This window comes from Ctenopharyngodon idella, chromosome 24, assembly GCF_019924925.1.
Source record: "Ctenopharyngodon idella isolate HZGC_01 chromosome 24, HZGC01, whole genome shotgun sequence".
Taxonomy (NCBI): domain Eukaryota; kingdom Metazoa; phylum Chordata; class Actinopteri; order Cypriniformes; family Xenocyprididae; genus Ctenopharyngodon; species Ctenopharyngodon idella.
Genome location: NC_067243.1, coordinates 7324630 through 7348736, shown reverse-complemented (window position 1 = coordinate 7348736; position 24107 = coordinate 7324630). Strand labels below are relative to the sequence as shown.

The 24107-nt window shown below is 38.4% G+C and overlaps 2 protein-coding genes across 16 annotated transcripts in view; one reads left to right on the top strand and one right to left on the bottom strand.

Annotated features, from left to right (window-relative positions):
- The window catches only part of LOC127507385 (von Willebrand factor A domain-containing protein 5A-like), a 62830-nt gene that overhangs the window by 20063 nt on the left and 18660 nt on the right, over positions 1-24107 (bottom strand). Inside the window, exons 1-21 of one of the 4 annotated variants that reach the window (XM_051884456.1) lie at positions 16805-17313; positions 16270-16472; positions 15964-16186; positions 15674-15840; positions 15486-15600; positions 15261-15406; positions 15049-15137; positions 14820-14964; positions 14150-14229; positions 13957-14071; positions 13712-13870; positions 12991-13094; positions 11246-11499; positions 11015-11044; positions 10649-10729; positions 9810-9845; positions 9647-9721; positions 9245-9384; positions 9036-9159; positions 8864-8947; positions 7635-8533 (exon numbers count right to left, since the gene is read on the bottom strand). In XM_051884456.1, the coding sequence (XP_051740416.1) occupies positions 8868-8947; positions 9036-9159; positions 9245-9384; positions 9647-9721; positions 9810-9845; positions 10649-10729; positions 11015-11044; positions 11246-11499; positions 12991-13094; positions 13712-13870; positions 13957-14071; positions 14150-14229; positions 14820-14964; positions 15049-15137; positions 15261-15406; positions 15486-15600; positions 15674-15840; positions 15964-16186; positions 16270-16472; positions 16805-16844 (2406 nt within the window). In that variant the 5' untranslated portion in view covers positions 16845-17313 and the 3' untranslated portion in view covers positions 7635-8533; positions 8864-8867. Of the gene's footprint in view, positions 1-7634; positions 8534-8863; positions 8948-9035; positions 9160-9244; positions 9385-9646; positions 9722-9809; positions 9846-10648; positions 10730-11014; positions 11045-11245; positions 11500-12990; positions 13095-13711; positions 13871-13956; positions 14072-14149; positions 14230-14819; positions 14965-15048; positions 15138-15260; positions 15407-15485; positions 15601-15673; positions 15841-15963; positions 16187-16269; positions 16473-16804; positions 17314-24107 lie in introns of those variants that run through there. The other 3 variants (XM_051884452.1, XM_051884450.1, XM_051884454.1) reach the window with 3 other exon arrangements.
- LOC127507381 (uncharacterized) overlaps positions 1-24107 on the top strand; it is an 84971-nt gene that overhangs the window by 52346 nt on the left and 8518 nt on the right. For 5 of the 12 annotated variants that reach the window (XM_051884445.1, XM_051884444.1, XM_051884443.1 and 2 more), the window contains 3 exons: positions 1733-2216; positions 21101-21321; positions 22540-23244. In XM_051884445.1, coding sequence (XP_051740405.1) covers positions 1733-2216; positions 21101-21321; positions 22540-23244 — 1410 coding nt within the window. Of the gene's footprint in view, positions 1-1732; positions 2414-20616; positions 21322-22539; positions 23245-24107 lie in introns of all 12 variants that reach the window. The other 7 variants (XM_051884446.1, XM_051884441.1, XM_051884440.1 and 4 more) reach the window with 4 other exon arrangements.

Sequence of the window (24107 nt, the reverse complement as noted above, 5' to 3'; positions counted from 1 at the left end):
TTAGCTATCTATATATAAACAAAAACACTAGAGAGGAGCTCATTTACTGTTAATTATATGTTTGTGCAAATTTGCCATGAAGACAAGTGCTTATGAAACCTTATGCGATACTAAGTTTTATACATTTCGTTTTTTATTTGAGTGTAATTATTATATTATATTATATTGTAGTGTACCAAATGAGAGGGTTCCCTGTATAGTTTGCAACATTATTTGGGAGAGATTTTTTTTCTTAAGAAAAAACAAACTATCGGTATCGGCCAGTATCATTCTGAATAATCGGCTATTGGTATCTGCAGAGAAATTTAGTATCGGTGCGTCTCTATTTTTAATATGGATATTTTTCTTACAAAAACGCATCGCTTCACTTCAGAAGGCCTTTTTTTAACCCCCTGGAGTCGTATGGATTCATTTTTTTATGGATGGATGCATTTTTTTTGTCTTAAAAATTTGGGCAGCCATTCACAACCATTATAAAGCTTGGAGGACTAAGGATATTTTTAAATATATCTCCTATTGTGTTCGTCTGAAAGAAGATGGCTTGAGGACCACATAGAAGGTGACGTTCTCAGGACCTTGTGCAATGTTCCTTAATAGTTCTTTAAAGGTGACGAAAATTCGGAACCTTTACAGAACATTAGGGACATTCCTAAAATGTCCTATTTTGGTAATTAAAGTGCTGCAGTTCAAGGTTCCTTATATGACTTTAGGGGGATGTTCCATTTTGGTTATTTTATGGTCACATAAGAATGTTACAAAGAGAACATTTGGGAAGTTATCAGAACGTTCTATAGTAACAGTCCCCTAAACATTCCCAGAACGTTCCCTGAAGGTCCACCAAATAACGTCCCCAAACCTTAAAAGAACAACACATCATGACCGTCTCTGATCGTTCTGGGAACGTTTCCAGGTGACAGATTAGATTTTATAGGTTTTATAGAAAATAATAAAGTTGAAATTTTGGGATAATTTTCATTTTTGGATGAACTAACCCTTTAAGTCTCAAAACTGGAAAATTTTGCTTGTACACTATTCTTAGCCAGGTACTCCCTAAAAAGAGATCCAAATCCTTCCCATTATAAATTGACCCTGAATGTGGAACTTTGAGTGATCTTGATCATTACATTTAGCCTAAAATGTACACTATGTGAATTTTGTTTTAAACTTCAAAATTATCTTATCCTGAATCACCATGGTGTTTATATTTAGACTATTTTAGACAGAGCGCTGCGGAGTAGAACAGTACCTGCGTGACTCGTCATAGACATAAACAGAGAGAAGTAGCCCTGGCTTCAGTGTTCTTCTGTAAGACGAAGAGTTTTGTTTATTAACTGCTAGTGCACCATAGTGTCTTAGGAACAAGAATATGCGAAATTAATTTTTTATTTGTTTTGTTTATAACTTTGTAATGTGCTTTAAAGATCAGTTTTTGTTCCAAGCAGCAACAACCTTCCTGAGCTGAGATATTGAAGTTTCCATAGAGCCTGTATGAGCCGTGACACAAAGACAGCCAGTGTGGTTAAACCAAATAAAATAAAAACTTTGTCTGTTTTTGCAATTGCCAATATGTATAGGAAAATTCAAAATGGATAAGCAACTATTTTTTGAATTTTTGGACCACTTGAGATGGATGGACCATTTATTAAATGTATATAGAGCAGACACATATACAGATACATGTTCTCAGTACAATATCATTTTGCATTCATGTGTTTTGTTCTGTTTGTTTCAGGTGACGCTCAACATCTCTCAGATCTGAGGATTGTGTTGATGGGGTATAGATATGCTGGAAAGAGTTCATCAGGAAACACCATCCTGGGCAGAGAGGAGTTTGACTTAAAGACATCTGCTCAGTGTGTGAGGAGACATGGAGAAGTAGCAGACAGACACATCACTGTCATTGAAGCTCCAGGATGGTGGAAGAATTACACTGTAGAGGAGAGTCCTGAGATACTGAAACAGGAGATTTTGCTCAGTGTGTCTCTGTGTCCTCCAGGACCACACGCTGTACTACTGATCATACCTGTGGTCATTAGATTTAAAGAGACTGAGAGAAAAGCAGTGCAGGATCATCTGGATCTTCTCAGTGAGAGAGTCTGGAGTCACACTATAGTTCTGTTCACTCGTGGAGACTCTCTGTTAGACACATCTATAGAGCAGCACATTGAGAGTGAAGGACAGGATCTCCAGTGGCTGCTGGACAAATGTGGGAACAGGTATCATGTTCTCAACAATCACAACAGGAGTGATGACACTCAGATCAAGGAGCTGCTGGAGAAGATTGAGGAGACAGTGGCACAAAACAACGGCTGCCATTTTGAAATAGACAGAAAGATTTCACAGGAGATGGATGGTAGAAAGAAAGCAGAAGAGCGACTGGACAAATGGAGAGAAGACATCAGATCACAGACCAGTGAGTGAAGTCATAAAGTTGTATGAATTTTGTCTACACACAACTTCAGATGTGTTTCCTCCTCATTGTTCTAGAGCTTTTCAGATAATAGTTTAAAAGTGTCCATCACACAGACCTCAGGTTGAGCTCCAACACTCACTAATACCTCTTCCAGTCTTAATTTTTATCAGATGTTCTCCTATCCTGACACTGACAAGGTTAAATCCTGTTTAGCTTCATTAGGAAACCAGGGGGTATTCCAGAAAGCAGGTTATGTGACGTATGTTTAAGAGTAAGCAAGCGGATAACCTCAACTTTCAGTTCTAAAAACGGAGGTAACTTTCAGGGTATGTAAATAGCCATAGCAACTTACTCTCTGAACATAAGCTGAGCAGATTGTTCCAGGGCTCCGGCGAGGTTTTGTTCTGTCCTCCATGAGGTGTCAACTCACACCAGAGGCATTTCAGAGGAGAAGCGTCTGGATTCGAGAGACCACAATATTTGCCTGTCTGACACTGTTTTCCTTGATTTTTCGTGTTTTTAATAGCTAACTGGTTATATTTTGTCCGGTTTAATTGTGTTTATTGCTATGCCCTACTTTATTTAATACACTTAAAAGTCCAGTTATGGATGACAAGAATAAAAGATTTTCAAGTTTTTTAACTTCGAATTTCTTGTCATCAATTTTTGGCCTCCTAGTGATGTGAAATATGAGCGGGAGTCTTCAGAGGGTGATTATTTTGACTTTATTTTGTGTTTGAACGGCGTGGCTTGGACACGGCATCAGTCAAAAATAGACTTGACGCCTAAACAAGCATTGACTAGAGTGGCCGCGGATCGGAGCCGTAACGCACTGCAGACGTCTGCAGTGTAAACAAGGCTTTAGTTTGCTTAAGAGGTATTCAGATGCATGTTATATAATTTCTATAGCTTATATAGTTAATGTAACTAAATTTGTTATAGTTACAGTTATATACAATATTATATTATACTATACCAGCATGCCTCGAGTAAGCAAGGTTTGGGTTAATCAACTGAGAGTTCAGGGTGTATGTGACAGTAAGTTAATACCCTCCAGGCAAGATCTGCAGGGTCAAAATAAAACAACTTTAATATTGTAATCATTTAATATTTTCTGTTTCTGTGTGAACCATTTAGAGTTGACATAATGTTGACCATCTGAATGAATTACAGTCACATGAACTGATGAATATATTTCTTGAATGTCATGTCAGTTTCTGTGGATAAAAGTGTCTGTCAAACACATTAATGTAAATGTTCTCCTGATCTGCTCTCTGCTTTCATTATTATAGTGAGTGGAGATGATGGATCTGATTCATGGTCTCTGGGAAGTTCTGCTTACGGTTCATTCAGATCACGATCAGGATCAGAAACAGTTTTCAGTTCATCACGTTCCAGAGATTCATTTCTCACAAAATACAAGTCAGGAGCCATAAGACGATGTAACAGCAATGAATGGCTACCACCATACAGTGAGTGTCTTCTGTTTTATTTGACACTTTCAGTAACTTTGGTCTCCCTGTGACCTTCTTTTAAAGCATTAGAGCCCGTGTTTTCCATGAATCCCATCTGTTTGGTTGTGAAAATGTAATATTTAAATGTAGATTGTCATAAATCTTTTACCGCGTTTTTTTCCCATCACAAAATTTGGACCCTTTCTACATCTGCCATTTTGTCAATTTTTACACAAATAACAAAACTGATATTTAATTTATGGCAATAAATGCAAACCTGATGTGAAATAAAATAAAAAGCTCATTTAATATTTAGTTTGACCTCATTTTGAAAGTTTCAGACTCTATAAATCTTTATGGTCAGCTTTATATACATGCAATAAATAGTGATCAGGCTTGTAATAAAGAAATTTCATAGATAAAACAGGAATAAGACTTAGAAAATCCCATCTGATTAATAAAGTATTTGTTTAATGTTTTAAAGGACAACTGATAATGATTACTAATAGGCTACATTATTTTTAGTAACATATTGAGAGTTTTAAATGTCAGATTTTTGTTCCATAAGAGTTTTAAGTTGTTTACTGATTTATTTTGTTCCCACAGTGAGTGGAGATGAGCGGTCGGACACAAGGTCTGTGGGAAGTTCTGCTTACGGTTCATTTAGATCACGATCATCAGCAGACAGCGATTCAGTTTTTAGCTCATCACGCTCAAAAGTCTCATCTCACAGCTCAGGATTCGGGTCTTTGCGGTCCATCCCGGAGTCTGTGGAACATTCAGGAACCAGACGAACACTTGCTCTGCCCAAGATCCCAAAACTTTTCCCAAGAAGAATAAAGAAGCATGATAAAATTGAAGAAGACACTAAGAAAACTTGAATTATATAACATTAATGAAAGAGAAATTGTGTCTTTAAATGTTGACATTTATAATTTTGACAGTATTTAATGATAAGTATTACTAAAACTAAAAGGTAGGCAGTTGTTTTAACCTTGAGTAATTCACATTAGCAGAGCTGTAACAAATATATTGATATGTAATTAACATTGAAATAGTGCAGTGCTTTTTGATTATTTTGTTATAGATTTGTAAATTAAACTTTCTGTTATTTCTGTATAAATCCCAGATTTCTGTTCATGTACACAGACACACAGAAGCTTTGCTGTCTACTGTTGGCAAATGCAGCTCACTTCTTTTGAAAGCTAAAGTGTTTTAGCTGCTATTTATGTATTGTTCATGATTTGAAGCTTCTAATGCAGCGTCCTAAACATCAAAATCCTCCTCAAGAGATCATAAGTGCATACGTGACTCAGCTAATGCTTATATTAATTCTAGAATAGTCTGAAGTTATTGACTTCCTTCAATAAAGCACAAAAATACACTGAACACAAGAATCGAGTGAAATAGCTTTTCAATTGTAATCAGACAGATATAGTTGTATTTAAAATCAATATTGCATTGTAACATATTCTGGGATTATATTACTTGAGAAGGACACATGTTCACTGCCCCAGAATTTGCTAAAATGAGAATTCTTACAAGGCAGACACTTTGAGCATGAACATATTGTGGAGTGTGAAGATGTCTAAATGATGTCTAGACAGGCAGCTCAAATCATACCAACATCTCCACTGCACTACTTCAGGCAAATGAAAGAAACAAACTAAAAAAAATAGACTAGAATTGTTCCACCATTTTGAACAAAGCGGCATTAGTCAGATATCAGCCTGCATGTAAAAGAACCCTTAACCTTTAATTTAACCATAGTTAAAATGAAAAAACATAAATGAAAAAAGTAAAATGTGTTTGATGAATGGTGTTGGTCCGGCTGTTGTTTTGACAGGGCATTGGTTCCTTCAATGGATCTGGATATGGACGGGATCTCAGTCATTCAGAAGAGCTCTGAACATCCTGAACAACAGACGACGACAGGGTTATAGTGGGTTAATATGAGTAGAAGAGGAGGGAAGGTGGGGTTGAGAAACTGAGACAAACGCTGCTATGTTGTCAGGATCTGATGGTTGAGGCATGGGCTTGTTCCCGAACTTTAGTTAACCGGTTAACTCTATGAATAAGAGCAAAATTACATTATTATGAAGGTCTGTTTTTCTATGTGCTTAATATGAATAAGAATAAAATTTCTCCTGATCATTTTCTCCTTTTATTTTGTGTGTTAAATGGAAAAATTATTGGAAGATGCCATGATTAACACGTGACGGCACATGCTAGTCGATGAGTTGAATCAACTCCACAGCAACTACATAAATTGATCCACTAATCATTCAGAAACGTCCAGTTTCATTCTAAAAGTTGTAACTTCTTCCTGAGTCTCTCCATCAGTGTCCGACTCCGGTTTTTAAGAGCTGTTAAAGCTCCGCCCTCTTCTGGAAAGTGGCCAGGAGCAGCAGCTCATTTGCATTTAAAGGGACACACAAAAATGGCGTGTTTTTTCCACACCCAAATAGGTGCAAATTTGACAAGCTATAATAAATGATCTGTGGAGTTTTTTGAGCTGAAACTTCACAGACATGTTCTGGGGATGCTTATATTACATCTTGTAAATAGAGGCTTATATAGAATAGATATTTATAGATTCTCAGCACGATATAATTTTGCATTTGTATATTTTTTTCTTTATTTGTTTCAGGTGACGCTCAACATCTCTCAGATCTGAGGATTGTGTTGATGGGTCACAGAAGAGCTGGTAAGAGTTCATCAGGAAACACCATCCTGGGCAGAGAGGAGTTTGACTTGAAGAGATCTGCTCAGTGTGTGAGGAGACATGGAGAAGTAGCAGACAGACACATCACTGCCTTTCAGTCTGAGGCGCGATGCCATTTTGTCCAATGACTGAAGCCTTTTAATCTGAGACATGACGCCTTTTGTAGTATGACTGAGGTCTGAGGATGTCCTAAAATGTACACCGTACATGACACTTTTGTAAGTGATACTATGACTATCCAGAAAGGGGAGGTTCATGCGTCAATAAGTAACAAACAAATAAGTAACTGGATTCAGCCTCGTACTCAGCTCCTCATCAAAGATTCCTGACGCCATTTAAACACTCTACTCTGGATGATATCAATAAAATATAACTGATTAATAAGTGTATATCAGCATCATTTATAATTTCAATTCACTCACGATGAAGGTGTGTTTACTTTCAAGGTGTGTTTACTTTCAAAGTGCCTTCATACTCTGATGCTGTTTTGTCCCCCTTTTTCTTCGCTCTATGAACGCGGCGTGGATGTTGCATCCCCTACCGGATGATAATTGAATAACAATCTGAGAAACAGATTCAAAAGACATTTACCATTAAATATGGTGATTTAAAATGTTTAAGTTATAGAGACAAACTGTTCTTTATGCTACAATTAAAATGAATACACGTGCATATCCGTTCTTACTGACCATTTGCTTTGATTTTTTTTCTTATTTTAAGGATGTACTGTTTAAGCAATTCCAAAAACAATTAGTATTTTAATGTCAGTCTTTTATGGTTTTTATATTCAGAGAATTTCTGCAACTGTGGCCACTTTTGATCTGACTTTTAAAATAAAAAAGTCTCTTAAATATACACTTTCAATAGTTAAATTTGTTTTTTAACAGCATCTGAAAAATTATATACATGAATCAAATGAAAGATTCTGGAATTCATTTTTTTTTTTTTCTGAAAGCCATTAATATAATCAACCACAATGTAACTTCCAACGCATATCTCAAATTATGTGAATTTGAACAGTAACAATATTATGAAGGCAAAGTAAAAATAGTTTTATTTTTTATTTTTTTTTGTAAAAAATGCACATTTTTTAATGAACACTCATAACATTGTCACATGGTACCTGTGACTTTATAGTCATGGTTACACACTGGTTAGGATGGACCTGAATGGCAAGACACAATGCAAGATCCTTTAATCTGAGGACAGAATTACAGAGGAAATAAAAAAAAACTTTTATATAATTAATTAATATTAGGGCTGCCCTCGACTAATAATTAATCGATAAACTGGTTTTCTGAAGAAATCGTCGATGCTGACTCGTCATCTCTATATTCTCGTTTCATATGGATTACATAACCGGAGAATATTTGTTGTTTTCCATTTGAATTGGTTCATATGTTCAAGTCTGTGAGGAAAGTTTACATGGAGTTTCGGTTCTTTCATTTTTTTTTCTTTTTTTTTTGGCGCGCTCAAGTTCACAGAGAGAGACGGCAGAAAGCGCACCCTGTTACAAAAGCACAACGTTTTGTTGTTATTGTGAGTGCACACAAATAAAAGTAGACTTTTCACAGATTCAAAATATGTATTACTCGAATCTGTAGGACCAAAAATGACGGAGTATTTAAAGTGAGAGTGATCGCACCGGCGCCTCCATTTTAGCTCTCATGCAGTTAGCGCGCTACTATTCACACTCCACACACAAACACTTGAATAACCCACAGTTTACTAGTTTAACGTTAAAGCGAGCGGCCATGTAAAGTTGCTACTACTTACATGTTTCAGATGACAAGCCATATTTGAGGTCGATGGATGTCCTGCCCGATGGACTGTATTTACCACATAGACCAGCTTAATGATGTGTCCGTCACAACAAGACTGCGTGACTTCGCCACTTCCTGTGGACTAACGTTAAGCCTTGTTGACTATTAGGAGGCAGCCCTAATATATATATATATATATATATATATATATGTTTAATTTAGTGGACAAAGCAGAGGTAAATACAGGAGTAAAGTCACAGATATAAATGTACAATGATTAATAACTAGATGTTTGTTTAAAACAAAGATGATTACAAATGCAAAAAGTGCAGTAAGTGTTATCTCCATTATGGGCCATTTTTAAAGCATTTTGGTTGATTTTGCTGTATTTTGTCTGAATTTCATGCTATAAATCTTTATAAACATTTAAAGCTATTACACTGATGAACCCATGCTGTCGACTTGTTAACAGTGTTTGTATTAAAGCACAGGAAGTAGAAACACAGACGTCTTCAGATTCCCAGAGTCTCTTCGGTCACCTGACATCCGAGCAGGACATTACCCACACTCACACACTGAGACAGATCGCCCACTGAAACACACACACACACTCAAATCATCAGTGTGTGTCAAAGAACTGAAGATATCTGAATGAATGTGTTCTGGAATGGAGATCCCACCTTTCTGAGAGCCGATCCATGACACTGCCTTCATGGCCACAAACTGCCACTCGACCTGCTGGTCTATTTTACAGCCGTATAACCAGATCAGAGCCAGGAGAGTGGCCCATACTGACCCATCCACCTGTGTACAAACCATCATCCACTGCATTTGTTACTGGACACTGGACACAATCATCGCTGTGTTATTATTTCATCACATCTCTCACCTGTGCTGGTTTCTGATTGGTCAGCTCATCCTCCGTCTTCCCAAACACATCAGCCAGTGTGGCGTCCAGCTCCCAGCAGCCCGACGCCTTCTGGAGAGAAACCAGCTGGAGTAACAGGTCCTTCTGAAGATCAGGAGCAGCTGAAAAGATAAAATTATATTGTTCATATTATGTGCATGAAATTTGTTTGGAAAGACGTTTGTCCTTGTCAAAAATTAATCGTGGAATAATGCCTCATAGATTTGTTTAAAGAATAGCAGGTACTGTAGTTTAAATTTTATTCTGCACAGTATTCAAGAAGAAGCTAAACTTTCTAAACATAACCACTGTGTCCATCTCATGTTGTGTTTGCCACTTATTTGTGTGTGTGTGTGTGTGTGTGTGTGTATATACTGTATATACCATAATGTTTGATTTGAGACTCTATCTGGGCAGTCGGAGCAGCAGTCTTAAAATGGCGGAAAAAATTCTGGACCTCTGCAAATGATAAACAATGATTATTAACCATGAGGCGACGCTGCATCTGTATTTCACATTTAGTGACACTGTGTATTCACTGTATTACTTGTCTTTAATCCAATCTTCTGTTCAGGTGCAGTCACTGAAAAAGAAAAGATAGTTAAAATGAAAACTGTATGTTTTTCTTACTCAGTAACAACAGATTTTCACAGATATGAAAACATTTATGTCTGTGACTATTATTTGAACTGCTTTCCTTCACTATTTTAAAGGTATTTAAATTAAAATGAAAAACTATTAAAAAGGTATTTAAAAATTATATATATATATAATTTTTATGCAGCAGGATATTTATTAAAATATCTCTGATTGTGTTCATCTGAAAGAAGAAAGTCATATACACCTAGGATGGCTTGAGGGTGAGTAAAGCTTGGGATAATATTCATTTGAAAGTGAACTAATCCTTTAAGATTCCACCAACAAGCAATCCACACCAGACGTGACACAACTATGAGAAGGGGTGTCCCATGTATTTATTTCACATGTATAGTGTGAGCAGTGAAGTCACAGCTCAATATAGTGTGAGCACATAAATCGTGAGATTTGGCTTTACATTGCATTCGGTTTACTCGTACAGTGAGAGTTGGTATTTAACAGAAACATTGCTGAAATCAAACAGTATATTGTCGGATTGAAACAGAATTGTCTCGTATGGCAGCTGGTTAGGACAAATACTCTGATTAATATGGAAAAGATGCCTTTTATCACATGTCGCGGCATTGCGTCACGTCTGGTTAGGACACAGTGTAAACGCCGCTCTCAGAAGCGTGGGTGGCATCGGGATGTTCGCTTACAGTAGATCACTCCTCAAGTATTTCAAACTTCTTTTTACCCTCAAGTGAAGAACAAAAAAGATCTTCGCCATGAGTACATTGGAGCCTTTACCTATTTTTGCCTTCTTACTGAAAGAACCCAACATTTTTGAGCAGTGAAACACTTGTTCATCGATGCCATCATGGGATCTCGCTGCCCAAAAAGAACAAACAACACACAAATTTATAATGATATATTAATGATATATTATTTTTAAGAGATAGTTCACCCAAAAAGAAAAATTCTGTCATCTTTTACTCACCCTCAAGTTGTTCCAATCTATTAAGATATTTGGAAGAAAGTTTGTAACCAAGCAGATCACCATGTTTGGAACAGCTTAAGGGAGAGTAAATGATGACAAAATTTACATTTTTGGGTGAACTATCCCTTTAAATGATTTGTTTAGAAAAAAACATTTTGGTGAGGTGGGTGGGTTACCGTTTACTAGGCTACATCCTAGACGCAAATCTGTAAAACATTTGATTTCTCATGTTAATGAGTTGAACACAAAGTGTATATTATATATTATTATATGATTTCTTAACCAAATTTAATCATGACAAACATAAATTCAGTCAAGTGTGGCTAAAGTTCAAGTCCAGTCAACTTTTGACGGGTGGTGTGTCATACATACAAATAACAGATTGACAAAACTCTTGTTTGTCTTACCTAATAGAGCCCTTTGTTGACACACATCTGAAAAACTTTGTGTCTCCACTCTTCTCTGCAGCAGGGGTCCTTTCACAGTCTGTCTGCTGTCTTTATTAATGGCAATGAAGGCTGTATGAACACTGCTCACTCCTGCCTGAACACTGAGGTCCACTATCCTGCTCCTGATGCCCTCAACATCTGCATCACCTGACCTCTCCTCCTGCTCCAGAGAACGGATCAGGGTCCGAGCCGCCAGCCGGTGGACGGCCAACCTGCAACGGAAACAGGGATTTATTACCCAAAATCAGAGAATCTGTCATTTGCGGCTCCATTCAGTCTACCAAAACCCTCAGCTAAGTACTTTATGGCTACACATGCTTCCTAGCTAAGGAAGAACGTTATAAATGTTGAGCAGTAAACACAAGACTAAATGATTGAAAAGACAACGCAACTTGAGCCACAAGAAGATAACACCAGAGTGTGTTTGATCTCATGAGACCGAGAGATAAAACAGGCCTTCTTCTTCTAAGTGACACAAAGTTCAAATCCATAGGGAAACCACAGAGACTGCCTTTACATATCAAAAATGCATCAAAACATTTCTAAACAGACTGGTAATCAAACGTCGTCCAACTGCTGCATAATTCTATATTATGTCTACAAACTATATACGGGACTATTATGCCCCGAACACTCACAATTCATGTAATTGTTTTTGAATGGTTGATTTGAAGAGTGTGTTGTTTACTGTGTGTGATTGACTTCTGATAACTCAAAGGATGGATTGAATGAAATCTGTAAAATGTATCGTATTATTTTTAGAGAAATCATGTGTTTTCTGTATTCTCTGCTGAGAGCGGGAAAGTTAAGAGACCAGGAGATAACATTTAATTTATGATCGGGGAGGAGAAAGCCACCTCTGAATCAAACACGATACCTAATTGGTCAGAACTCCTCAAAGAGGTTGGACAAACACCTCAGTTTAAATATTCAGTATACAAAGATCAAAAAGACGATGACGAGCAGACGACCTGATCAAGGCAGATCAAGATCAGATGAAAATATTCATTCAAGCCATCCAACTATTCTCGTTTCACTCACTTACCTTCTTTTCTTTCCCTTAGTTTTCTTTCTTTTCCGTAGAGAGTCTCGTGTTCTAAGTTAAGTTTTGCCGCAAAATTTAATCAATGACTCTACAGTCTTTGCCCGCCTCAACGCTTTAAACTTCAGCCACGAGGGAGACTCCACTCCTCCGTCAGCACACCAGAACATGATTGGCTTCCAACGACATCAATCCGGACACGAAAAGACCTTCAGCAACGAACCTGGGAAACACCTTTCTCCAAGCCAAGGACGCCGACAAAGGAATCCCCATTTAAAGACACGAACGACAAACGCAAGTACCTCCAGATTCTAGCTGAACTGGTGCATTGATATAAAGTCTAATAACCCTGCCTAAGAAGTGATAGAAGGGTTAAATTAATGATTGATGGCTCGTTCAGATCAGGTCTTATGAAGTGCATATATTGCTAAGATTTCACTCTCTTAAAACCTATTCTTTCCTCACTTCCTTTCTTTCTGCAACTAGTGTGAATGTGTGTGTGTTTGTTTTAGAAAGAGAAGTGTCTTGTGTTACGAATCTTAAACTGACGATCTTTAAAGTACTTTAGACCGCGATGGAGGCACAGACAGCAAGAGGTCTGGGGGAAAAAAGTACCTGGGACAGGTAATTTCAGTGGAAACGCAGCTATAGTGTGTGTTACCCTGTTTCCTCAGTTGGTTTGAGGCAGAAGTGGAGCTGGTTTGTTACTGGTTGATCTTTAAGACTGTATTTGACTGTCACTGTTCCCTCAGAGCCTCCTGAACTCTGTAAGAGAGGAAAAAGGAAGATTTTATAATCTATACAAATGAGGGTGTGTTCACACTTCATACACACGTAGTTTGGTTCTCTTGGTTCTTTTGGTCTGGACCAAAAAAGAAAAGTATACATTTAGTCCTGATTCACTTCGCGTTCACATTGTCATTTTTAACACTGAACCTAAAGATACAAAACAAAACAAAAAAAGGCTTTTATGATGTATATTTACATTGGCTAAATGCGCTCATTATATGTGCGTATACATGGTATTTTAACCAGCTGAGTACTCATGAAGAGCTTAGAAAATGTCAAAACAGTGGCAGGAATCCCTCCGTTACACACACAAATGAATATCTGCAAGAAGACGCCTGTACCCAACTGTATTGGGCATCATATGATGACAAGAACCTTTTTAGGGTTGCCATCTTGTGATGTCACGTCCTGTCTTTGGTCCATGTTGCGTTCATATTTCAGTCGAACCACACCAGAGTTCGCTTGGAAGCGGACTGAGACCCATCGTTTCAGCGGTCTCGGATCGCACCAGAGTTTGTTTAAATCAAACCAAACCTGCCAAGTGTGAACACACCTTAATTCTCATTAAAGAAACACATGCTACATCATCTCACCTCTCCTTTAAGTTGGGCGTAAATGAGTGACCTCTGACCCGGAAAGAGCATATTGATGGGTGGAGACAGTGTGTCAACAGTAATGCCATCTGGAAGGGTCCAATCCACAGAGATATTAACCACAGCGGGCTGCAGTGCAAACCTGAGGGACTGCATCACCTGATATAGTTTGAAGAGAAAGAGAAACCATTGAGACATTTGACTAGGAAACATTTGTGCCTGTGAAATCCAGCGGAGAGCTTTACTTTGGGCTGCATGCGGTCGGTGTCTGTGATGAACTGAGCGTGACCAGATCCCTCCCTGGCCATTCCTGTGATGAGGGCGGTACTTGCACCCTCACCAATCCCGAATGAGAAACACCTGAACACACAATAAACTCTGTTAGTGTAAGTGATGAAGATATGAATGATGGGAAGATCAAATCCAGCAGACCTTTACCTGTGAGAGTGAACATGATGTTTCACCAGGTCCAGCACCTCTTTAGTGTTTCCCACCTCTCCATCAGTGAAGATGAACAGCTGAAGAGAGAATAATAATTTATATCAGACAAACCACTTGATCAGAGCTGTAAATATTCAGATTTTTTCAGTTTTACAGACTCTCTCTCTCTCCACTATGAAAAGGCACAGCTAAAATTAATTGAATTTTGAAGATTATAAATCAGCTCTAAGAAAAGTGCCACCTGAAACTTTGTTATTTTTTTGACAATTTCCTGTCATCTGTGTGCAATAATCAGCAATTACATCTAAGCATGTGACACCTGTATAAATATAGTTATGCCACCTGTGTGTCGCATTAAAAAGTCTGCGAGCATGAAAATACATATGAAATAATTTTATTCTTTTAGTTTTTCTTAAAACATACATACATGCATATATACTACTTAAAACATATAAACAATTCCTGTTAAGGCTGAAACAAAAAATTATTTTCATAATTGTTTATTTGCTGTAAAGAGACATTTAGTTCCTGGGAAGCTGTGATTGAGTATATTGGTGCTGCACAATTACAGTAAGTGAAGTTTTTTGTTGTTTTGACAGCAACTCACTTCCTGTTAAGATAAACTGTACAGTAAATAATTATTGTGCATGTTGAGGTGTTGTTGTACCTGTCTGGGGTGGTCGGGCACACAGGGCTGACTGTAGATGTGTTTTAGAGGCTGTAAAATCTCTGTGCCGCCCAAGTCTGCTCGCATTTCCTTCACTCTCTTCAGAGCCTGATCCATTGTTTTCTGATTGTACTTGACACTCTTACTGCAAATAAAAAAAACACAATGCTATCTTTCCTCTCACACATTTCAAAACTGAATATCTATGAATGAAAATCTAGATACTAACCGGTAGAAGGACTCAAAACGAGAGCCAAATCCATAGATATTGAAGTAGCATCCCATGGGCAGACTCTTCAACAGTAACAGCAGAGTGTCCTATAGAGAGACATGGACAGATACTGAAACTCAACATGATCAATTTCCAATACATAAATTCAAAACCCATTATAAATCCATATTCTGACCTAAACAAATTCTGTTTTGAATCTTAAATGTTACCTTTGCACTTTCTATCCGCGTGTTTCTCATACTGCCTGATCTGTCAATCACAAAAACAAACTCTCCTTGTGTTGCCAGTGACATCACTTCCTCTGGGAACTCTGGGTACAAACTTATCATGACCACTGGGTCCCTCATCAGAGAGCCTGAAATAGAGAGAGAGTCAGTGACAGCTTGATCGCTTGATCACTCAATCCCATAATCCCTGTGAGCTGCAGGTCATACCTGATGGGGCAGTGTTCACTCCTGCCTCCACTATAGCAGAGGGCTGATGGGTATCCTGATAGTACACAAACAGCTCAACGTCCTTATCAAACATGTGACCAGGACTCAGATTCACCTACACACATAAAACACATGAATAAAACTGCTGTGCTCACACATCCAGATAAACACATGAAGACACACAGTACCGTCGCCTGAGTGTGATCAGAGTGGAGGAACACTAGAGGATCCAGAGTGCAGCTGGACTCTAGTTTGGAGATGGGCTTTGGAGAGCTCACATGGACACTGAGAGTCAGCGTGTAGGGAACAGATCCACATCCTGATGAAATCTCTGAGACTATACCAGCAGCTGAACCTGACACACACACACACACACACACACACACACACACACACACACACACACACACACACACAGAGTGTGTTAGAATCAGCTTCTCTCCACTAATAAAGTGTGTGTCAGCAGCTGCTGTAGTACCTGCTGGTGTGTATCGGGGGTTGAGTACAGCCGGCAGACAGAAGCGCAGCGAGTGGTCGGCCTGCACAGCGAGCTCGGTGACGTAGATGATGGTGACGGCAGCGTTCTGACCCGGCGACAGACACCCGACACTCAGTCTGAACACATCAGGACTCTCTGCGCTCTCTTCCAACAGAAACGCCTGCTGACCCGAACTCACAGCGTCATCATACTGATCCCTCGCCTGCTGAGACACAATTTTGTTATATGGTGCACAGTAAAAATATATGCAAATAAGCTTCCTGCAGGTTTTGTATTTGGACTCACGGTTTCTCTGTCTTGGACCTCTGCCACAATCTCCTGCTCTCCGATCTTGGCACTGAAGTGGCAGACAGCAGCATCAGCAGGCAGAGGGAAGACGAACAAGGCCTCCAGGGGGCGCTCTTCCTCATTCACATACTGCAGAGTGGAGGAGACTGTGGCTACATGATCCTGAACCCGAACCTCCACTGAGATGCTCTTCAGAGGCACTGAGTCACACAAACCAACAGAACTACATCACAAATACAGCAGAACATCACAAATACACCCTTATACAGCAGAGCATAAACCTCAAATACAGCATAACATCACAAAAAAAAAAAAAAAAACTCTACAATGCAGCAGAACAACATTACAAAAAACCTCACATATAGCTCTCTGAGAGGTAAATAAAGGGTTTAATAGACTCCATACTCATAAATAACAGAATAAACGTAAATGGGAACACGTGACAACATGCCCAACTGACACTGAACAACTGTCATCCAACATGTGAGTGTTAAGTTAGGAAACAGCGAACAGTAAATAGGCGAATTCATACCTGGCTCGTTTTTCTCAGTCACAAGACCGCAGTTCACCATTCTCACGCTCCTTTATACGAAATGAATCGAAAAGTCGAAATCGAAAGTGAAACTAAAACACAGAACGTAATTCCTTTAAATCTGAACAGACAAGCTCATTTATGCGAGTAAATCCACTGTTTTTGAACGTTTCTAATGAGGCCAAATGTCTGGGGGGTGTTCGTCAGTTCCTCTGGGTGGTGTCTACATGAATATTCATGAGATCGTCCTATTGTGGGCGTGTCCAAGAGACAACGCGCAGTGGAACTTAAAATATTAGTGCACGATCCTCAAATTGCAACTGTTTAATGGATTATTTCGAAATGGTAATAAAAGTGTCAACATTCAGCATAAAGTGCAAGAGTTTACATGTTCAAAACAATGTATATATTGTGTAATGTGATACATCGTTTGAGCTGTTTTGCCTAATTGATTACAGGCATTCAGATAAATAAGTAACGTAAGGATAAAGCAGAGCAAACAAATGAGCGAATAACATATGCTAGCCTTGGCTAATTACACTAAGTGCTGAAAACCATACAGGACCAACAGGACTTGTCTTTTATAGAACAATTATTTTTAATCGGATTCAAGTTTTCAGTCTCAAAACCACAAAAAACCACAGAACAGAACAGTTTTTATGTGACCTCATTCTTTTAAATGATTGTATCTTGAGAAAAAAAAATATATAAGAAAGTCAAACATATTTTTACTTTGGTACATGAAACTCAAATGATGTGTTCACTCACATATATTTATAAACTGGTGTTGATTTGAACAAATGAAATGGACTAAACATTAAGGAAACAAGTAACAGAAAAATAGTGAATGAAACTAACAGTTCTTTTGTCTTCTGACGGCACAGGAAGTAGAAACACCGAAGTCTTCAGATTCCCAGAGTCTCTTCGCTCACCTGACATCGGAGCAGGACATTACCCACACACACACACTGAGACAGATCGCCCACTGAAACACACACACACTCAAATCATCAGTGTGTGTCAAAGAACTGAAGATATCTGAATGAATGTGTTCTGGAATGGAGATCCCACCTTTCTGAGAGCCGATCCATGACGCTGCCTTCATGGCCACAAACTGCCACTCGACCTACTGGTCTATTTTACAGCCGTATAACCAGATCAGAGCCAGGAGAGTGGCCCATACTGACCCATCCACCTGTGTACAAACCATCATCCACTGCATTTGTTACTGGACACTGGACACAATCATCACTGTGTTATTATTTCATCACATCTCTCACCTGTGCTGGTTTCTGATTGGTCAGCTCATCCTCCGTCTTCCCAAACACATCCGCCAGTGTGGCGTCCAGCTCCCAGCAGCCTGACGCCTTCTGGAGAGAAACCAGCTGGAGTAACGGGTCTGCAGAGAAAGACAGAGAAATACAAGTTATATGTGCGTTCACTAACGGGTCCTTCTGGGGATCAGGTTCTACTATATAATATATGCATATATATATAAAAGTGTGTACATCCTGCGTCATACACAACGTCACGATTACTCTTTTGACGCAAATGGACATGTGCAGTATGTGTACGGTTGTCCGCCGGAAGCTAGTTATTTGAATTTAGAAAGTTTTAAATATGATAATTTTTTTTACAAAAAGCCATCACTTCACTTCAAAAGGTTTTTATTAACCCCCCCAGAGCCGTATGGATTATTTTTTACGATGGATTATTATAAAGCTTGGAAGAGCAAATATATTTTTAAATATATCTCAGATTGTGTTTGTGTGAAAGAAGATAGTCATATACACCTATGGCTTGAGGGTGAGTAAATCATGGGATAATTTTCTTTTTTGGGTGAACTACACTGTAAAAAACAATAAACATAAAAAAAACTGTGAAATGCATGGCAGCAAAGGGTGCCAAACGTTTACCATTAATGAAAATAATGGTTAAAGATCGTTAAAAAAGACATGGTCAATGACTGGCAGAAGCGCTTGCTGATGTATGAGCTAACATAACTACTGTATCACTGCATCAGCAACTACACAGTTACTGTCTTTAAATAAAGCAACATGCAGCAGAACCTGAGGTTTAGATGTTGATATTTTATTGAAATAATAAAGTTTGAAGTCATCGTTATGGAGATCAGTGTTTGCTTTAGTTGGCCTCTTGACCCTTGATTTTTAGCTTTAGTTTTTCTCCAGCTGCTGTAACTGTGTGTTTCTACAGTATATTTGTTATAGCCTAGCAAAAACTGCGAGATTAGTTAATTCTGTATGAAAGAAGTTTTGTATGAAAGAAACAAAGTCAAACTGATTTAATCTTTAAACAAAAGTTACTGTCACTTGAAACAACTGCAAACAGCTTGTCTTGAACATCATCTTTACATCTATAGACACGCCTCATGTTTGTCACTGTTCTGGAGCAGCAGGAAGTGAGTACGCTACTTCCTGTCAAACACATGTTTGAAAGAACATTACAAGTAAAAGCTACTAGACTGCTGGTGGATCTATATTTCATTTGGAACTAAGGCAAAAATATGTAATGTAAAATGGACATCGGTAAGTATTTTAATTGTAATAAAATCTATTTTCATGAAAGAAAAAATGTCAACTTGTCTACTTGCTTTCACTTTCATATTGGTCTGTATGGATAAGATTTTGGATCTGTTTATGACACTTTAGGCTTAGTTTTTTTTTTCTTCAGTTAAAGCTTATTTAAATAAGGAGATTTTACTTTAATTTTAAGGTTTTTGTTTGGCACCCGGTGCTGCCAGTCATTTAACCATTTTCTTTTTACAGTAAAGGCATTTGATCGTAAAAATTCAGGAAATAACTGTAAAATAACAGTGTTTTCAGCTTATTTAAATATGGAAATTTTACTTTAATTTTATGGTTTTTGTTTGGTAGTTGTTGCTGCCAGTCATTTGACCATTTTATCATCTGTTTTGTTATTGTACTAATTACAGATTATTCTTGTAATTTTACATACACTTGTATGTAATTTAAGAAAACAGAAAAATACTGTATAAAAATAGTATTTTTTCTGTAGCTATAAAAAATGTGAATTACTGTAATTTGTCATTAATGTCATAATACTTAAAATAACAGCCGAGATGTTAATTTAGAGATAATTTTACAGAGTATTGAGTACAATTTAAAATACAAGAAAACAACCTGGAAAAAAAATCAGTTATTTTCTGTAAAATTAGGATTTTTCATGGAAGAAAAAATGTCAACTTGTTTACTTGCTTTTACTTTTTTTATATTGGTCTGTACGGATAAGTACTGTACTGTACTTTTTTTTTTTTTTTGTCTTTCTTTCCATCTAGTAAATGGATGTAAATGTAATACAGTCATGTGTTTGCTGGAGCTAATAGACACCAGTACATTGATAACACTTTCCCAGGTGTGAACACACACAAGAGAGAGATTCATTCACTGGTTTAGAGCACCAATATAATTATTTTTAATGAATATACTTTCTGAAAACATTATTCTGAATTATCATTTGTAATTTAGTCTTGTTTAATCTGTGTGTTCTGTGATCTGTTGTTTTGTGTGCAGATCATTGAAATTAAGCAATTTACTTTTCCATAATTCATAACTATTGCCCATCAATAACTTTTGTTCAACTCTGATTTAAGAGTTTAATTATTGTGAGATACACTTATATGTTATTTTTAATCAATATTATGTAGTTTGACACCCATACAAATACGGTGAACTTTATTTCAGTAACCCCTTTTTTCACACAGAGAAAAATTACTTAAAAAGACTTAAAATGTCACCCACATTAAGAAGTGTGTTTTGTTCTGTTTGTTTCAGGTGACGTTCAACATCTCTCAGATCTGAGGATTGTGTTGATGGGTAATAGATATGCTGGTAAGAGTTCAACAGGAAACATCATCCTGGGCAGAGAGGAGTTTGACTTGAAGAGATCTGCTCAGTGTGTGAGGAGACATGGAGAAGTAGCAGACAGACACATCACTGTCATTGAAGCTCCAGGATGGTGGAAGAATTACACTGTAGAGAAGAGTCCTGAGATACTGAAACAGGAGATTTTGCTCAGTGTGTCTCTGTGTCCTCCAGGACCACACGCTGTACTACTGATCATACGTGTGGATGATGGATTTAAAGAGACTGAGAGAAAAGCATTGCAGGATCATCTGGATCTTCTCAGTGAGAGAGTCTGGAGTCACACTATAGTTCTGTTCACTCGTGGAGACTCTCTATTAGACACATCTATAGAGCAGCACATTGAGAGTGAAGGACAGGATCTCCAGCGGCTGCTGGACAAATGTGGGAACAGGTATCATGTTCTCAACAATCACAACAGGAGTGATGACACTCAGATCAAGGAGCTGCTGGAGAAGATTGAGGAGACAGTGGCACAAAACAACGGCCGCCATTTTGAAATAAACAGAAAGATTTTACAGGAGGTGGAAGAGAGAAGAAGAGCAGAGGAAGAGAGAGCAGAAGAACGAATGAAGAGGATGAAAAAACAGAGAGAAAACATCAGATCACAGATGAGTGAGTCCACATACTTTATAGTGCAGATATTCACACTGATATATGAAGTAAATCATGAAAATGTAACAGTCACAGCAGTAATAACAAGAAACTTCTTCTCATTAATCTCTATTTGTAGAGGCATTCCTAATGACGGGTTCAGAGCAGCTCACAGTGACGCCCCTAAAAGCTGTTACTGAAGGAAATAAGTGCTTTAATTTCTTAAACAATGCTGTTCTTCATAGGGTGTGCTTTTGAAAATGGAAATCGCTTTACCTAATCCATAGAAAACAATAAACAAACAAACAAAAAATAACTGCAATCAGCTTGTCTTGAGTATAACTCAAACATCATCTTTACATCTATAGACACGCTCATGTTTGTCTGTTCTGAAGCAGCAGGAAGTGAGTCTCGTCAAATACACTTTGAAAGAACATTACAAGTAAAAACTACTAGACTGCTGGTGGATCTATATTTCATTTGGAGCTTCAAATAAGGCAAAAAATATGTCATGTAAAATGGACATCAGTAAGCATTTCAATCGTAATAAATCTATTTTCATAAAAGAAAATATGTCAACATGTTTGACATGCTTTCACTTTCATATTGGTCTGTACGGATAAGATTTTGGATCTGTTTATGACACTTTAGGCTTAGTTTTTTTTCCATAATTTTTTTTTTTTCAGTTAAAATTTGTCTTTTTTTTGTCTTCCTTTACATCTAGTAAGTGAATGTAAATGTAATACAGTCATGTGTTTGCTGGAGCTAATAGACACCAGTGCACTGATAACACTTTCCCAGGTGTGAACACACACACGAGAGAGATTCATTCACTGGTTTAGAGCTCTATTTAATTATTTTTAATGAATACACTTTCTGAAAACATTATTCTGAAGCTATTTGTAATTTAGTCATGCTTAAAGGATTACTTCACTTTAAAATGATTACACTTTCTGTAATCTGTTGTTTTGTGTGCAGATCATTGAAATTAAGCAATTTTCTTTTCTCCATAATTCATAATTATTGTCCATCAATAACTTTTGTTCAGCTCTGATTTAAGAGTTTAATTAATGTGAGATACACTTACATTTTTAATCAATAATATGTAGTTTGACACCCATACAGATACGGTGAACTTTATTTCAGTAACCCCTTTTTTCACATAGAGAGAGAGAGATTTAAGAAGATTTAAGATGTCACCCACCTTAAGAAGTGTGTTTTGTTCTCTATTTGTTTCAGGTGACGCTCAACATCTCTCAGAGCTGAGGATTGTGTTGATGGGTAATAGAGCTGCTGGTAAGAGTTCATCAGGAAACACCATCCTGGGCAGAGAGGAGTTTGACTTGAAGAGATCTGCTCAGTGTGTGAGGAGACATGGAGAAGTAGCAGACAGACACATCACTGTCATTGAAGTTCCAGGATGGTGGAAGAATTACACTGTAGAGAAGAGTCCTGAGATACTGAAACAGGAGATTTTGCTCAGTGTGTCACTGTGTCCTCCAGGACCACACGCTGTACTACTGATCATACCTGTGGACACTGCATTTAAAGAGACTGAGAGAAAAGCATTGCAGGATCATCTGGATCTTCTCAGTGAGAGAGTCTGGAGTCACACTATAGTTCTGTTCACTCATGGAGACCGTCTGTTAGACACATCTATAGAGCAGCACATTGAGAGTGAAGGACAGGATCTCCAGCGGCTGCTGGACAAATGTGGGAACAGGTATCATGTTCTCAACAATCGCAACAGGAGTGACGACACTCAGATCAAGGAGCTGCTGGAGAAGATTGAGGAGACAGTGGCACAAAACAACGGCCGCCATTTTGAATTAGACAGAAAGATTTTACAGGAGGTGGAAGAGAGAAGAAGAGCAGAGGAAGAGAGAGCAAAAGAACGAATGAAGAGAATGAAAAAAAGGAGAGAAAACATCAGATCACAGATGAGTGAGTCCACATACTTTAATTCCGCTCCTGTGGACCCAAGGGAAACTGCTCTCAATCAAGGCAGTTTATATCCCAGGGTACCTCAGTTTGGGAGCAGACATCCTGTCGAGACAGGGGCCGAGGCCCAGGGAGTGGAGACTTCACCCCGAGGTGGTGGAGCTCCTATGGGAGAACTTCGGTCGAGCCGACATGGATCTGTTTACGTCTCGAGAGACGACTCACTGCCCATTATGGTTCTCTATGACAAACCCAGCACCTCTGGGGCTGGACACTATGGTACAGGCATGGCCGAGGCTACGTCTGTACACATTTCCCCCGATTGCGCTGCTCCCGGGAGTTCTGGAGAGAGTTCACCAGGAAAGGGTCCGTCTGTTGCTAGTGGCCCCATTCTGTCCAGCCCGAGTATGGTTCTCGGACCTGATATCCCTTCTAGACAGCTCTCCGATGGAGATTCCAATCAGGACGGACCTTCTCTCTCAGGCGAGCAGGTCGATCCTTCACTCCCGCCCAGAGTTGTGGAAACTATGGGCTTGGCCTCTGAGGGGGCCCAGCTCATGAGTTCATGTCCCTCAACTGAGGTTGTTGAGACCATACTCCACTCCAGAGCTCCCTCCACGAGGAAACTCTATGCTTTGAAGTGGAGATTATTCACTTCATGGTGTGGAAACCACCAGTGGGACCCAGTTAACTGCCCTGTTGGTGTGGTGCTAGAGTTCCTGCAGGAAAGATTTTCCACAGGGCTATCCCCCTCCACAATAAAGGTGTATGTGGCGGCCTTAGCTGCTTACCACGCTCCTTTGATTGGTGTATCTTTGGGGAGACACTCGCTTATTACTCGTTTCCTTCGTGGCACTATGAGACTT